The following is an 18,367-nucleotide window of genomic DNA, read 5'->3' as shown; positions in this document are numbered from 1 at the left end:
GTGAAAATGTTTCTTTCTACACGGAAGACAGTATTTTACTATCTACAAGAAATTTAGTAATTTATAAAGATGTTTGTGATATGCAAACTGTTTTGTGCTAGCTGTCGAAGTATTAGAGTCTCTAGAGGTGGAAAGAATCGATATGAATTACAGGAAGTTATGTTGACTGCGAGAGTTATTCTGATTACCTATTAGTCAGACAATTTCTAAAAAGTCCCGAATGTTTAAAGAATGTAAATGTAATTTCTTCTTATGTTCTTATAATTTAAAAATGTTCCTTAATATTGTTACGAATTTTGTACGTAGATAGATGATTTTAGAGCAGTTATTTATGAAATCAGTGTATTTTCCTGCGAAACGTAACACAAAAACTCTTAGAAGAGAAGCTAAGCCGAAAAAGTAAGAATACAGGGACAAGTCCATTTAACATTCAGCAAATGGGTATCTCGGTAACTTAACGAGATATCGCCAAGCTGACAATGATTTTGGCGACTTATTTTGTTTTGAAAATTGTGTTTCGGTGACCAAATTTGGTGACAAATGTCAAATTTGACGACTTTTGGCGAGATTTTGATCCGTTCCCTGTATCACCGTAATAAGTATTGTAATTGAATAAATTTAATTGATCATTGTATTAGCTGTAACCGTAATTCCATCCTCGTATTGCTTCAGTAATTTCGAGAAGCAGAAAGTACTAGAAATATCTCGGCGGCCGTTAGAAAACTATTTAAAGCCGAAGAGAGAGCATTCTACTTTCAGTTGCTTAGTTATTTTTGCTGTGAGTTGTTAGTTCCGCGTGAACGAAGATACCCGAGTTAGCTTTCTCTATAGATACTCTTTGCATTGCGTTGTGTTTAACATTCTAAGTAGTTTAATGCGTAATTACTGATTGTACTCTGTGATACTGTGAACTCCTGTACGAGTATTTCTGCGAAAAATTCTAGAACGTTGAAGTGTTTATTTTTGATAAAATAAATGTTATTAACATATGACCGGACCTGTGTGCATTCAATCTATTACAAATCCGTGAGCACGTAACAGTGTTTATTAGATTTTTGATACATTTTATCTTATTAATGTTAACGAAAATGTGCTACATTTTGAAACTATGCAACAGAAACTTACAACGATTTTAAAAACATATCTTTTATATTTCACATGTTAACAAAAGTATTTCCTCTGCTGAAGTAAATAATGCGAAACATTTAATGTTAAAGTCGAAATTTTAAATATGATGTTCTAATAAATTTTTTTAATTAAAAAAACCTTTGTAATTAATTGTTACAGAAGCAATACTTGCGTAAGGTCCAATGCCTTATGCAATTGGACTGACTGCCAAAAGTATTTATTCTGCTGATGTCACCCAATACTTCTGCGACATCGTCTGCCACTGAAACTGTGGCTTCGAAAATTCCTTTGCTAGGTTTGGCTTCTATTATTATTCTAACTTTAGTCGAAGGAGATGGTGTAGCTTCTTCTTCGGCTTTTCGAAGAATATGGGCACTTCTGATTGCAGCAAGAACTAATGTTGCACATTTTTCTTTTATATACGGCCCCTCACCATGCAACATGGCATTGATGCGATCAATAGTCGCTTTTGCTGCAGATCGGGCTGTGGTATCTGTTACTGGTATAGCCGAAGCTATCTCACATACGCAGTAATGATCTGGGACTGAAGCATTAATGCAGGTACGATCAGGAGGAACTTCAACAAATAACGATTGACCCAAATCTCCTTCAGGGGGCTTAGACTGCCCTAGCGGTCGTCCAGTCACAGCAAATTCTAAAATATCCATTAGTGTGGCATGTATATCGAAGGGCACCACAAGCCGGCCGCTGTTAACCCACAGATTTTCCAAGATTTCCGGTTGAAGAGAAGATATATAATTTGGAATGCGAATGGAAAAAAATGGCATTCGTTCTTCTATTGCTCCTATCTACGAAAGGAAAAGACGGAAATAATAATTCTAATATCAAATATAAACGAAAAAAAGAATAAAATAATTTTAAGATACAAGTGAATATATACACAAGTTTTAAAGTGCACTTTTATCTTTTTACTTAATGAGCTACATATATATATATATGGGTGTATGTACAATAGATTGTTTAATATATTATCTCCCTTGAATTCGATGAATTGAATTAACATGTTAGCCTATTTAAAATGGAATTATTAAAATGAAATAGTTAAAAATGAAAATGTAACCAATAATCTAAGCAATTATCGTCATTTTTTTTCTCTTTCATTTTGTTCGTTATTATCATCAAAATGTTAGAAATAGATTATATATATATATATATATATATATATAAGTTTTAAACGAAATAACTACTATATTCAATATTTTCACATATATGAGAAATGTTAATGGATATTAGTAATTTTTGCTCTAATTATAGTCAAATAACACACGACAATATTATTATTTATATCAACTGTCATGAATTCCATGTCCCTCATTTTTGCAGTGGATTTTTATATGAATGGGGAAATTTTGGGCAGTTTTGGTTGTGTTTCAAGGTCGACCTCTTCATCGTTCACAAAATGTAAGTATTTTCTTATCATTAGAAATCTATCGCAAGACATAACTTTTCGAAAGAATTAAGTTTCAAGACGTACTTTTTTTGATCAAAAAATTGAGACATCGGGCTTCTGAATAATACCTTGTAAAACATGGAGCAAGAGAAATATTTTAATTTCATGGTCATTTTTAGGTATCCACCTTTTTAATCAGCTTTTTGGTTTCAGATATTGTCTTTCGACGTATTGGTGTGCATATCTATTAGTCTCTTCCGTAATGATGTGAATCAAATTGTCATCCAAAAATAGTTCAAAATTTTGTTTTTCTTGAGTAAAGTAGAAGTGTCAATTTCCTTCCACTTGTGGTTGTTGGAATGGGAATCTCGGAAGGCCTGGAGGAAACATAGCGACATGCAGGTTCGGCATGAAGAGTTTCACTTTCCTCGTCACTTTCGAAATAGTCATGCTTTTCTGTTTAAATGCTGGTATCTGAGCATGAAGATCCTAACAAGCATTCTTCATCATCGTCTGATTCCGATATTGCGAACATAATGCGGTTTGAATGAAATTTGAAAAGAACTGCAAAATTAAAAAAAAAAAAAAAAAGGAGGGGGGGGAAACGACAAATGGCGCGAAACTGCCGAACTTTTAGCGGGAACGTATCGCCATCTGTTGGAAAAATGGTAAACTACATATACATTGGGAGAACTGAGTTGGGGCTTCACAGAATTGAAACACTGATTTTGCTCTTGCCCGAACTCAGGTCGAACATTACAAAATTGGCGCATTTGCGTTGCCCGAACTGAGTTCAGGCGTCACAGGCAAGCGGTTAATAATTTTTTATTACCATGCAACCAGTTTTTAAGATAGATGCAAGCAGTCTTTAACCCATGCAACCAGTCTTTAACCAGATAATCTTTTATTAATCTTTAATCCTGCAATCCTTTACTACTATGCAACCATTAAAACGCCCATTCAGACAGCCCGTTCGCGGGATTCGAACTTCGGACCGAACTATCAGTGTTCAGCGACTTTTTCCTTTCGCCCGCTGGTGGGCACTTTGGACTGCAAATTAAGTCGGAGCAGGCATTCTCAGAAGAAAGTGGAAGTCGGTATCTTCAGAAATAAGTTTTTAAAGAAAGATTCCGGAGGGACGAAAGCGAATGATTCACAAGACTTGATTTACACCACTTTTAAGATACGCAGCTGACCTGATACTGAATATTAAGTTGAGCAATTGATTACTGCATTTTAGACCACCCAGATAAAGTTGGAAATTGTTCAAAATAATGCTCTTATGATAATCGCACCCGATGCTGTCTTCACCCAGCTCAAGCAATGCAGCTACAGACTGGTATGATACCATTGGTTGACCGGAAGCAAATATCTGCATTGAAATTATTTTAAAAAATTTCTGAGATGTGATAGTTTTTGGCCGACAAATATACCAGATCAACTTATAGAACACTTGAAAAATATTCCTGGATATAACAAAAGAGCAGTCAAATTTGTCTTTAATTGAAGTCCTCTGTTTAAACTTAATATCAGGAATATATCAATATAGTTAACTATAGTCTGGACCTGGTTCTTTCAATAAGCAAGAAATATTCCACATATACAGAGGCTACTGTCGCTAGAATTAACGAGATACGCTCCTGAAAACTAGTTGCACATTCATAGGAATGGTCAGGCTGTGGATATCATTAAAACCGTTGGAGTTGGGGTAGAGTCAAAATGTTTTAATCTCAGCAGAGCTATTGGTAAATTCTGCGATAACTTTGATGGAAAAGTGCCTGCTGTTTGTTTAGGGAAAACTGGCAAAAAATGCAATGAACTATTGTTTGTTTTATTGACTTTCATGCTACAATTAAAAGAATTTCTTCTCTTTACTTGCAGTAAAAATACACTTTATGATTGCTTAATTCTCTTTTTGGATAGAGGACGACATGTTACTTTACAATGAATCTCCAACCATTTCAGCATTATTAGAAATGACCTGACGGATGGCCTGATCAAGGCTGGTTCTGATATGTCTTAACTCCATGCTTTTGTGGATTTTTCTGCTATCCATAGATTTATTTAACCCAGAATCAGTTTATGTAGGACGAAACACTTTGAAGAATTAGTTGGGGAAAAGTCATATTGTAAATTATCTTTCCCCATAACTTACTTACAGCTGTGGATGGGGTATATGTTTGTATCGGAATAGACTTACGACTATTTGCAAAACCATCTTCATCATAAGAGGTTAGTAACTTACAAATATGCCCGTTATGTGGCTTGACTGACTGCCCGATCTTAGTAACATTGCAAACAATAATTCCTGCAGATGAAGTTATAAGGTATTTCTCCCGCTTTCTTTGCATGTCTTCGTGGTTTAGTGGTCAGCACACTCGGCGCGTATTCCAGAGGTCCGAGGTCCGAGGTTCGAGTCCCGGGGAGGGCACTGCACATTTTTACATCTCTTGCTTTTACGTAACCTAATGTCTCTACAGGTTTAAATTTTACTTGGTTCAAGACTTTAACTGGCTTGACGGCAGGATTTAAAGTCTAAAACAGCTGCTGTCCGAAGAAAGTTTAAAAAAAAAAAGAATTTTGTTTCCACTCACACAGAATGAAGATGAACTATTAAACGTATTTTGCAATTATATAATTTAGAAAGGAGATGATGACCTGTGCTGAAATAGGTTGCAAATAACAGTAATCAGAGTTTATATTTATACTCTAAAACTCTAAGAATGATTAATTTAATTCTGATTTCAGTTTTATTAAATTTATAGCTATAGACAGAGGTATCTTACCGGAGTTTTTCTGATATTGTCAAATCTATGCCCATGATCGGAAAAGACAATCAATACAGTATTTTCCAGGAAGCCTTCATCGTTTAAAAATTTGAGGAATTCTTCAATATGGCCGTCAGCTGCCGATATTAGAGGTAACGTATCGTGACTGAGTTCTGCTAGAAACGAGAAACCAAAGAATGGGATGCTTTTTTTCTTGTATGTTGACACAAATCTTCGTACATATTCTATCTAGTAAAGAAACAAAACAAAACATTAAATTTTGGCAAATGAAAATTTTATTCTTCTTATGTAAAGTACGGTTTCAAGCCTTCGTCTGTTTTATTACTTCCTTGTACGAAGTATATTAAGTATTGTAACAGCAAAAAATTTCGGGTGTCGTATTCGGGGTCTGAATTTCGGGTTCGAGAGCGGTCGCAATGGATATTTTCGTTTAACAGTGTTTTTGCCTAACATCTGTACCTAAGGAAAGAATAAAGAACTGTTTTTGCCAAAACAGATTGCAATATAATTTATTATTTTAAAAATATGATTTAAAATAGTTTCAGAAGAGATTTTCTTGACGTCTGTATGTACGTATATATATATATATATATATAACGCATAACTCAAGAACGATTTGCTGTAGAATGTTGAAATTTTGAATATGGGACTACTATAACATGTAGTTGTGTACCTCCCTTTTTCGTTTCAATGGGCTGCAACGAATCGTATATATATATATATTATAAGGTATTTCTCCCGCCTTCGTGGTGTGGTGGTCTGCATTGCTGGGCGCGTATTCCAGAGGTCCGCCGTTCGATTCCCGGCGAAGGCATTGCTCATTTTTCATTTTACCTGCTATACCTACTTTCATTTTACCTGATTTGAAAGAAATGTGTGGTCACTCCTAAAAATACCTAATGTCTCTACAATATATTGCGCATTTTTTGCTTTAAAAGTGATTTATTTATATTCTAGTTAAGGTAATATTTGTAGAATTATCAACAATTTAAAGGTGGTTAATACAGTTAAAACGATTAAAAAATAATTAAATTGTTGATAATTAATTTATTTCATTATTAGTTTAATTATTTTTTAATAGTTTTAACTGTATTTGGTAATTTTTGTATTTTACAAAACTTAATGAAGATGTTTTGAGCTTTTATGTATTTTTGCCTTGCCACGAATTGAGAACTGAATTAATTGAATGAGAAATCTATCTCTAATGAAATTCGAGGAAATAAGTTTGAATGAAATGCAACAAAAAATGTGTATAATTTAATAGGCCGTACAAGGAAGTCATGCCGTGTCCACACCAAATTTTTTATTTAAAAATTATTTTAAATGAAAAGTGGGATTTCTTCAGCTTTTTTTTTTTCTTTTTCATGAGAGCTATCCTAACCACCAGTTATAGAGATTCTTCTCTGACTAAGTCGCATTTGCTATCTCAATGATGCTTTAAAATTAGACTGACTGATATATGGCAAACATATTAATCATACGACGGAACTCTATGCTTATTATAAATATATTATAAGGAAACCCAATTTTTAACCAACCCAGACCGCTCTATGCGAACTTTCTTTGGACTTTTTTTTCTTTGGATCAGATGATTTCTTTGGACTTTTTTCCTTCTTATGCTTATGCTTCTTTTTGATTTCTTATTTAAACCCTGGCCTCAGATGACTCTTCGAAGTATTATTACTTTTCTGTCAGACAGTGAAAATAAGTCAGAGAAGAATATTTAAAAATTATTTCAAAATGTGATTTTTTACAAATGATTTTACGCATTTGAGAAAATCGAATTTATTTGTATCTATGACAAGAGTTAAAATTATGACTTTGCTGTTTTGTACTCAAAAACGTATATTTTACCATTAACAACACATAAGAAAGTGTTACAAGAGCAGTGCCAAATGGCTTATTTAGAAACTATTATTTTATTTCAAATCTGTGCCAAGAGTTGCTTGGGACTTTTATGTCTGTAAAATATGCAAAATCAGTGTTAAAAAATGTACTTGCAATTTGAAAACTGCAGGTTATAATATACAAATCTCGAAGAAGAGTGTATGCCGCCAAGTACCCTCCGCAAGCTCCGACATTTATTATTACAGGAATGGGCGCTACTGCCACAGCATTAGATCAACAACACTATTGCCAGCTCGCTTCGCCGTTGTCAAGTATGGATTTCTGATGGAAGGTATCATACCTATTATTAGCATTATGTTTCCATTGCACATTCTTCCGAACCATTTGGTCTTTAGCGATGTGGTGGTCATAATACAATGTGTTTTGTATGCCTTTGCTTTATTGTTTACTATGTGGTCTAATAAGGCCACATCAACCTCTTGAATCAGTTTCACCCCCCCCAAATATTTTTTAATTAGTTCTTGTTTCATTTCGTGTTTTGCCTTTGTTGCTTATTTTTTGAGCAGGAGTGTGTAACGGTTGCTGTTGAAGGTACCTGCAATTCATAGCAGTTGAGATCACCTGTTATAACTAAGGTGCCCGCAGTAATCACGCCTGACTGAGGCATGTGCATTTTTTCTGCCTTTCTAATTATTCGATATTCGACGCTACATCCCCCTAAATCACTGTTTCTTAAACTATGGGTCGCGACCCCAAATGGGGTCGCAAACCGAAATTTCGGGGCCACGAAAATTTAATTCGATAGTTGACTTTAAAGAAACTGCATTCGTAGGACTTTTAGAGAAATTACGATAATTGACATTAATGAGATAGACTTATAAAGACATTACATTAATTGAAATTAGATTAATTACCTGTTACACAAAGTGCAAAAGGAATTTGTAAAACTATCTAGCGATTCGAACCTAAAACGTGAGTTCCCACAAAAATCCTTGATAAATTCTGGTTTGGAGTTAGAACTAGATTTCTCATTATTTCTTTAATTGTCATTAAATATTCTTCTCTCATTCAGCACCACATATTTTTATAAAACTACTTTTTCAGCTTCAACGCTGATTAAAACCAAATGTCTTTCAGTGTTAAAGCATGTTGAAGATGCTTTCTGCCCAGCAGCGTCAAATATCGCACCAACGTTTAATTTGTAATGGAGCGAAAAACGAGCACATCTGTCTCATTAGAAATATCTTTAATTTTTTATCCTAAAATAAATCCTAAAATGCTTCTTTTTATACGTATATTGCTTACCAAACAAAGAAGTAAATCATTTACGGGGGGATATTTATTTTTAGTCCAAAGGGGCTTTGTCCCTGAGGGACTATTGTTTTCGTTTTGCGATTTTACGTCGAAATACGCGTGAGACTGTGTATCGGAAATTCTAAAGATATGCTCAATTTAAAATTATTTTGCTCTATTGCTCTTGAACTGAATTTTATGGTTTAAGTGCAAAAAAACATGATATTTAATAAGTAAAGTTAAGACACATAATGTTAAAAAAACGCTCCTTTGGACTTAATTTAAAATCTGAAACCTTTAAGATTTTTTATTATATCTTTATTTTGTATTTAATGTCTGGGGCCGCGAAAAAAATCTCAGTCATAAAAAGGGGTCGCGACTGAAAAAAATTTAAGAAGCTCTGCTCTAAATTTCATTGTGTTTAGATAATTTCTTAATGGTGTTGTGAGTTTCAAAAGCACGAGTTTTTTTATCTGAACAAGTACGATGTATTTTAAAGTCTGGGGGGGGGGGCAAAACAGTTTCGGAGCGAATTTTCTTAAGCAACTTAAAATAAACCGGTTAACAAACTGAAATGAACATTATATCTTTTAGGGAAGAGTGCAAAAAGAAAGATTTCTAATTTATTTAACCCTCTAACCAGCCAGGGTTTTCGCTAAGAAAGCACAAATTTCCCAAAACTACTGTGAGACAATATTATTTTCTAGATTTTAATGTAAAAATTCTCCTGGTATTTTATACCTGGATTTGTGTGCTTTTAATATATTGCCTTAATTTCTTTGGAGTATTTTACTCTGCACGTATATATACGTTTTTACAGATGTCACAAAAAAATATTCTAGGCCGTATGTATACAGCCTTAGAGGTTAGAGGGTTTTATGTAACGGTAACTGAAAAAAATGCGTTAGAATTACAGTACCTGTAACACATGTCTCGGGGTGCGGCCGTAACACATTGAAGAACTTTCTTTATTGAGGGGAGATTGTTCAACAGCAATCCAAAATGGTCGCAGATAATGGTGGGTAGGAGGATGGCGAAATCCTTTAATGAAATAATTAAAAAGTGCATATTTATGCATATCTTCAGCCCACAAGGTCGCATATCCCTGTGATGAATAAGCTTTCGTAATCAGAGGCCACTCGTCAATGTCGATGGATTCGTTCAGTCCTCCTCCATGTGCTTTAAGACCTAAAGTGAAACCTTTATGTATAGAATTTGAAAAAAAAAAAAAAAAAAAAAAAAAAAAAATGGTTACAGACTTTATTTCTTCAAATATTTATCTTGCACCTGTATCTTCTGTTATAGAATTTCTTAAAATGAAGTATAAAATTATATGAAATTGCTTTAAGCACTAGGACTGTGGTGGTCTCTTTATTATGGTGGCACCTAATAGGTGGGCCACCATCTCCTTTCCTATGAAGGGACGGACAGGTACAACCATGCCTTCTCCGGGATTCGCACCCAGGCCGTTCGGCATCGCAGTCAGCTTCCCTGACCACTATATTGACTGGGCGGCTTTTGTACTAAGTATTGAAACATAGATTTCAAATTTTTTCTAGTGTATTTTTTGTCTATTTAAAGACTTACTTATTATAATACATCATCAAAATATTCCTTGTAATAAAATATAGTGGCTCACACTTGTTTATACACACTTGAGTATTTCAAATTTATTTGCATAGATCTTGTACTAAATACTGACCCACAGACTCCAGATCTTTTTTATATATTATTTTTTCTCCATTTTAAGCCTTGTTAAAAATCCTTGATATGAGGAGCCAGAAGTTTTCTCTTTCTGTAGTCATTTAAAGCAAGTCTTTTGAAATCGCGTTTGGTTTAGTTGAAATGCAGGTGATCTAAAATTCCTTTTAGCAGTATATATGGCTCCTGCCAAACGAAGTAAACACACTGCCGGTTTCAGATGCAAAGTCATTCAGTTTGCGAAAGAAAATGGAAATCGTGCTGCAGCAAGCATGTTTGATATTGGTAAGAGCTCCATACGTGAGTGGAAGAAAAATGATATCACAATAATTAATATAAAAAATCATGAATATGATTTGTGGGAAAAGGGTAATGAAATGCTCTATCCTAAAAGAAAATGCTATCAACTGGGTCCTAAAAAATACCAAAATCGCTAGTAATAGCTATTTTGTAGTAACAGCAGGTACTTGTACAAATCAAATTTTTTTATGCTCATCATTTCCTTATTTTTAAGCCTATCAGGTTCAATGTTCCGTCTTACTTTCTTCGGGAACATGCAAGGACCTGACTCGGAACAGAGAGCTTACTAAAGCTATGTTCAGTCACTGTGGGAAGTAGACAGGATACACAAGAAGGGTATACAAAACCCTTTATTTTTCTCTATTTACAATAACTTCCGTACTTCGGAATACACAGACCCGCTACTTGTGGTCTAACATAAAAATATAAAAATAAAACTAAACTCTAATTTAACTTTAAAATAATAAACGTGGAAGATTGGCCTTATATTAACAGGAAGCCGTATGTAGTACAGAGAACTGTGAACACTACAATTTAAAAATTATCAAGAGGATTAAAACCTCTGGCCTGGAAGGCAACCAGCAACTGAGTAAAACTTCTAAGGTAAGCGGCCTGCTTCGACTAACTGCTTCCTCTCTCTCGCTTGGCAAAAAGCCACAACTTAAATACTTGGCGTTAGCCAGACAAACTTTGCATAAATACATTAACGCTTATAATTCTGGCCGGAAGTAGAAAATAAGAAGTGATAGTAAAGATTTAAAATAAAATAAACGTTAGTAAAACTTAAGATCCTTACATACTTCCCGCCAGAGTTAATTAGTTTGAAACTGAGGTCTAAAACGACCTTGTTGAAAACTTTTAGCTCTAGAAACTAACGCGAGGCCAATCTTTTACAAACATTTTTCGCTAGAAACTAGAAATTTAAAAGAAAGAAATTTGTTTTTACAATAGCAGCTCCCAGGACACACAATTTATTTCATCTGTACTGCATCTAAACAGGAGCTTTTATTCAAATCTGGTTCCTTCCAGAGATCTGGAAGGAAAACTAGTTTAATGAAATGTTACACAATGAAATGGCAAGTAACATGTATAATTATATTTCTCTTAACATTCTTATTTCATTCATAACTATTTTAGTTATCTCTCCCCGTGCTCTCTGACATGTGTTGTAAAAGAACACCAAACATGAATGTGTTTATGTCTATGTGTTCAACACTTCCTCCTACAATCAAAACACTAACGTGTTAAAATTCAACATACTAAGACCTCGTAACACACCCTAATTTCAACTCTAAACCCTGAGGTACTATTCTGAAAGTGGCTAACTCTGAAGTGTAGCGTCAGAGAGCCTAACTACATCATTCAACCTTTAACACATATTCACCATGATTTCGTCTTTTTACAGTCACACGAATAAAAAAAAAATTTAACATTACTTTCACTTTTACCATATCACGGTATTTTTTAACATTTAAAATAACAGTTCACATTGTATATAAGAACATATTAACATGCCGTTAATTTTACACATTTGAAAACATACATTAGTACTACATTGTTAACTTCTATTCTTTTCAAAGCAAGTGCCAATTCTTTCTACATTGAAATACTACATTTCAAAAAGTCTTTCAGACTAAAACTTCTTTCTTGCCAGAATGTTTTAAATAAAATTTATACAATAATTTTTACAATATTTAATCAACTTTAGTTTTACACGCGAGTAATTGAAAAACATAATACCAAAATCGGTAACAACTCATTTCTCGCCCTTTTGGCGATAAATGTAGACCTCGCATGAGGTAAAACTTCTTGAAATCTGCCACTTGCAGTAAGAATGAAAGATTAACTTAAGTTTGCAAAGTAACATAAAATTTTACTTATCTTTGTGATATTCGGACATTCTTTTCTGGGCCCAGTCCTGAAAGGTAGTGCAGATTGTTGTTTGATTTATCCTCCTTCTTGTACGGGCTCGCCCTTCAGTGCCTTCCTCTAGATGCTTTCTTTTTTCTCCAGTTCGGTCACACTTGAATACCTTCTTTTTCGCTTCTGCCTGTGGTCTTGGTCGTTTGATGGCAGTTGGTCTTGGCGGAACCGGGAAACTTCTTTCGTGTTCCTGCTTGGACCCCGTTGCTGGCCGTTCAAATTTTCCTTGTAACTTTTCCTCCGTCGCTGTTGGCCCTTCCGCAGTTCGGCGACATTTGCTGCGGAGAGTCCTGTCGGATGAGTAGATCTTCCGTTTTAGAGCCGGGTTATAGTTGCCGTCATTTCTCCTGGTTCTCTTTGCATACGTCGTCCTTCTCCCTTCTTCATTCTGGGGGTGTTCGTGAGCTCTCTTTTCTGGACGGTGGAACGGCTTCTTTTTCTTGCTATCTTCAATTTTTCCGCGGGGAAACTTTCTTTTCACTTGCTCCTGCCTCTTAATGGCTTGCCCTTGTACTTGTCGTTTTTCCACCTCTGGAGCTTGTGCATGCGGTGTCTGCCGTGCCGGATCCTGCAAAAGATCTTTGAAAATTTTCATTTTATTACGATCATAGTAGGGTTTGATTTGATCAATGTTTGCGGAGCAGGTTTCACCATTTCTAGCTTTTAACACTACTACAGCGTGAGTTATTTTTTCTATGACATATGGTCCTTCAAATCGTGGAAAAAATTTGGCAGTTTTATCTTCTGGTGCTGAAGAAAGGGAATGCTTAATTTTTAAAACTTCATCCCCTACTTTATAAGTTACTCCCCGTCGTTTCAAGTCATAATATAGTTTTTGTTTTCTCTGTGCTACTTCAGTATTCTTCTTTGCTTCCTTAATTAGTTTTTCTATATCACCCATTTTAAATTCTGGGGCTCTTTGTTGCACATAAAATAATTTATCTAACGGCGTTATAATCTTTCTGCCTAAAAATAACTCAGCAGGAGTTTTGCCCGTTGTATCATGTTTTGCGGTCCTAAGGGCGAAAGCAAATTCATTGACATAGTTATCCCAGCTTTTATGAAAATTTTTAACGTAACTCCGGATAATTTTCACTATATTTCTATTGACCTGTTCCGCTATATTTGATTGCGGCCGATACGGGACCATTTTTAAATGACGTATGCCCAGTTTTTGGCACATGTCTTCAAATACATTACTTACAAATTGAGGACCATTATCCGATATAACTTTTAGGGGCGCCCCGTATTTTAAAATATATTTATTTAAAATAGAATCAGTAACTAATTTCGCGGAGGCTTGTTTTAAGGGAACAATTTCGGTCCACTTACTAAAATGATCTACCATAACAAGGAGATAGCGACTTTTATTTAACTGACTTTTTGGGAAAGGGCCCAATAAATCGATGCCAATTATTTCATTTGGAAATTCGGATTTAATACTATTTAGAAACCCGGCCGGGCGGAAATTAATATAATTAACTGCTTGACATGTTGGGCAGGACTGGACATACGCCCTTGTTAACTTTTGCAGTTCAGGAAAATAGACTGCCTCGCGTACGCGTTGGATAGTTTTTCGAATACCAGCATGAGAAGCTAAAGGGCTGTCATGGAGCTCCTGCAGGATATTTAATCTAAGACTAGCTGGGATAACAGGTCGAAATTCGTTGTTGGAATTCGTAGTTTTTGTATAGAATAATAGATCATCTATTAGTTCGTAATGGGCCGCCCTATTTCTTATCGCCACAATATCTTGGTGGCTAAAATTTTCAGGATGCTTCAAATACTCATAAATGCTTCCAAACTCAGGATCCTTACCCAGTTCAGTTATTACAGTTTCTCGGGAATTTATTGTACATGCTGTGAGCATTGCCACCTTTACGGTATTACCTTCTTCATCAATTTTAATTCTGGATAGGGCATCTGCTACGATATTTTCCTTTCCGGGGGTATGCTTGATTACCAGATTATATTCTTGTAGCTTGAGTGCCCATCTTATTAACCTTGGGGATAAGTTTTTCCCTGAGTACAATCTAGTTACCGCCGCATGATCAGAGTACACTGTTATTGGCGCCTTTGCAAAATAGACTCGGAACTTTTGCACTGCTAACAGAACTGCAAGTGCCTCTCTCTCGGTCGCGGAATAGTTTCTTTGTGTTTGATTTAAAGTTCGGCTAAAAAATGCCACGGGCTGCTTATTTTGCGAAAGTACCGCTCCTACCGCATAATCCGAAGCATCCGCTGAAATTTCTAAATTCTCATCCTTTTCAGGAAATTTCAACACAGGGGCTTGCGTTAATGCTTGTTTTAATTTTTCGAAAGCACTATTGGCTTCGGCCGTCCACGAGAATCTTGCCTTTTTCCTTTTTAATTTTAACAATGGCTCAGCGATAGCTGCAAAATCTTTTATAAAGGACCTATAATATGAACAAAGTCCTAGAAAAAAAGAGAGCTTCTTTGCCGTGTTTGGAGTCGGATACTTTTGTACAGCGATTATTTTTGATTCGTCTGTCTCTATTCCTTTCTGAGATATTTTGTAACCTAAATATTTTAATTCAGGGACTGCAAATTTGCACTTTTCGACATTAACTTTTAGACCGGCCTCATTTAATAAAGAAAACACCTGTCTTAAATCCTGTACATGTTGGTCGAGATTATCACTAGTAATAATGATATCGTCTAAATAGATAAATGTGGACTTTCCAAGAACAGGCCTTAACACAATGTCCATACATCGCTGAAATGTTGCCGGGGCCCCTGAAATGCCAAACGGCATACGTAAAAATGCATAAGTGCCAGACTTGGTTATAAAAGCAGTTTTAGGCACGTCCTCAGGCCTCACCCCTATTTGAAAATAACCAGTCGTTAAGTCTAAAGTCGTCATATATTTGGTGGATGTTATGTTCCTTAGAATTTCTTCAATAATAGGTAACGGATATACCGGATATTTAGTTATGGAGTTTAATTTACGGTAGTCAATTGCGAATCTCCACCTTTTTGGATGTGTCAAAGGATAGTCATTATTTTTCTTACATAAAACCACCGGGCTAGCATAACTACTTGAGATGGGCGTTATAATCTTTTTACGTAGCATATCGGTGATATGCCATTCTATAATTTTTTCCTTATTCTTATCATACCGGTATGCTTTGTGGCGAACTGGCATTGAATCTCCGGTGTCAATACTATGGTTAGTAACCTGAGTAAATCCTGGAATATCACTAAATCACGAAGCAAATTCACTTACCACTTGTCGGATTCTTCCTTGCTCGTCATTAGGCAGGGGGTCAAGATTTAACATCGGCGGTTCAGCCTTTTCTGCACGAACTGGTTTCATTGTCAGCTTAAAGGACGCTTCATTAAAATCCAGCGTTGCTTGTGCCTCTGAAAGAAAATCTATTCCTAAGATTATATGTGCTTGCAGATTCTTTACTATAAAAAACATCACCTTTACGTGTTCGTCCTGGATACGGACGTACAGCGGTACTTTACCTATACACTTACATTTTTCTCCTTGCGCCGCTAACACTGTCGTATTATCAGAATTATATATGCGGTATTTCCGAAAATACTTTCTAAAAAATTCTTCTGCCACACAGGAACACTGCGCGCCTGTATCCAGGAGTGCGGTGGCTGGGATATTATTCACCAACACTTCAATCTTCGGAAGAGTCAAATTTTTCACCATTACTGTATTTAACTTGAAGGAAGAGGGGTTTTCTTGGCCTTCGGATTTCCGCACCCTCCCGTCAGCAGAAATCCGTTTAAGTTTAAATTGTTTTTCATTTCCGTGCTTTCCTTCTTTTTCCACTGGCCTTGAGACTTTTTTCCTGTATTGCTATTGAACTGTCGACGTTCGCCGGCTGTTTTTGAATGCTCGGGTTTCCTTGCCCACTGATTCGCTTTGCTTCCGTAGCCGTGTGCTTGAGTTTGCTGTAGTCTTGGCGCACCAAATTGGTTTCGCTGTTGATATTGGCGTCTTCTTTCAATGTCCGCCGTTCTTCTACTTTCAAACTGGATTGCTAGTTCAAATAACTTTTCCAGTGTAGTCGGATTTCTTAATTCAATAAAGTCTTGCACTTGGGGCAGTAACCTCGGCCAAATCACTTGAATTATCTCAGGATCCGGACGGTTTCCATACAAGAGTTTGAAGACGTGAATTTTTCTTAAAATAAAGCTTGAGAGATTTTCGATTCTTTGTTGATATATGCTGAAAAGTTCCGTTTCTAATTTCGCACGATCCCTTACAACAGGGAAGGCTTTTAGTAGGGCAGTCTTGAAATTCTCGTAAGTATAGGTGGGACTTCCTGCTTGACCCAAGAGACTTCTGCCTATACACTTGAACCAGTTAAGCGCTTGGCCCCTCAAAGCGCTGGTAGCTAAGGTAACTTTTTGAAATTCGTGCACGGGGTAGAGCATGAAGTGGTCATCCAATTTTTCCAAAAAACTGGTTACCGGTGAGTTTCCATTAAATGTTGCTTCTGGTTTCATCGAAGCGCGCATGGTCTGGACGATGTAACCAAATCCTTCCAGGGCGGCAGCTGGCATTTCTGGATTCTGAGCCGCTTCTGCAGGCAGCACAGGTTCTTCTTGAAACTCGGCCATGGTTATTCTTCTTCGTTGGGCGCCACTATCAGGTTCAATGTTCCGTCTTACTTTCTTCGGGAACATGCAAGGACCTGACTCGGAACAGAGAGCTTACTAAAGCTATGTTCAGTCACTGTGGGAAGTAGACAGGATACACAAGAAGGGTATACAAAACCCTTTATTTTTCTCTATTTACAATAACTTCCGTACTTCGGAATACACAGACCTGCTACTTGTGGTCTAACATAAAAATATAAAAATAAAACTAAACTCTAATTTAACTTTAAAATAATAAACGTGGAAGATTGGCCTTATATTAACAGGAAGCCGTATGTAGTACAGAGAACTGTGAACACTACAATACGTTTAAAAATTATCAAGAGGATTAAAACCTCTGGCCTGGAAGGCAACCAGCAACTGAGTAAAACTTCTAAGGTAAGCGGCCTGCTTCGACTAACTGCTTCCTCTCTCTCGCTTGGCAAAAAGCCACAACTTAAATACTTGGCGTTCGCCAGACAAACTTTGCATAAATACATTAACGCTTATAATTCTGGCCGGAAGTAGAAAATAAGAAGTGATAGTAAAGATTTAAAATAAAATAAACGTTAGTAAAACTTAAGATCCTTACAAGCTTATCATTTTTATAATCAGGCGTATAACACGCACCCGTGCATTTCGATCTCATTTTATTTGTATTAAAAGCAGTATGTTTGTATTTGTCTGAATGAGCAGCATAAAAAGCGGCCCATGCCCATATTTAACACCAGGGGATAATGTAGTAATTAGAATTTAAAATGTCATTTTATTTATAATTTTCCTTCCTTCATTTGTATTTTTTTAACTGTGTATGTATTCTTCTTAAATCGTGTAAACGTTACCGCTACGACGGCTTGCATTGTGCACTTAGTACTTTTTGTTCCCAGCTCGATCAGCTTTCTGAACAATCTTCTCCAACTAATTAATTAACATTCACAATATATTAAAAAATTCAATAACGCATATTTTTTACCTTATCTCTTAGCGTATTATTAAGTATATTATTACGAAATTTTTAATCGGTCGATTCGAGGTAGGGCACTGGGCCCAGGCCCCGGGTGTCTTAAAAACCATTCCACCTCAACTACTCTCAATTGTTGTTTTTGTTGTTAGCTATTGGCTCAGCGTGAGTTCCGAGAATAGTTCCGCTCTTTAGTTGCGCATTGCATTCCGTTGTCTTTAACGTTCATAGTTGTTAAAAGTGTAACTACTGAATGTACTCTGTGATACTGTGTACAGTTGTACGACTATTTTTGTGGAAAGTTCTAGATCTCTGATATGTTTAATTTGATAAAATAAATTTTATCAACCTATCATCCGAGCTGTGTGTATACAATCTATTGCGAACTCG

At 35.9% G+C, this 18,367-nt stretch overlaps 1 protein-coding gene across 2 annotated transcripts in view; it reads right to left on the bottom strand.

Annotated features, from left to right (window-relative positions):
- Positions 1-1,091: 1,091 nt before the first annotated feature.
- Positions 1,092-18,367, bottom strand: part of LOC118196175 (uncharacterized) — a 35,224-nt gene continuing 17,948 nt past the window's right edge. For both annotated transcript variants that reach the window (XM_035367589.2, XM_035367590.2), the window contains 3 exons: positions 9,389-9,657; positions 5,326-5,556; positions 1,092-1,937 (listed from right to left, as the gene is read on the bottom strand). In XM_035367589.2, the coding sequence (XP_035223480.1) occupies positions 1,275-1,937; positions 5,326-5,556; positions 9,389-9,657 (1,163 nt within the window). In that variant the 3' untranslated portion in view covers positions 1,092-1,274. The remainder of the gene's footprint in view (positions 1,938-5,325; positions 5,557-9,388; positions 9,658-18,367) is intronic.

This window comes from Stegodyphus dumicola, chromosome 6 (assembly GCF_044657685.1).
Source record: "Stegodyphus dumicola isolate Sdum_Otavi_A_Nest chromosome 6, ASM4465768v1".
In the NCBI taxonomy this organism is placed as follows: Eukaryota; Metazoa; Arthropoda; class Arachnida; order Araneae; family Eresidae; genus Stegodyphus; species Stegodyphus dumicola.
The sequence above is the reverse complement of the archived record's forward strand: the minus strand, read 5'-3'. Positions and strand labels throughout refer to the sequence as shown.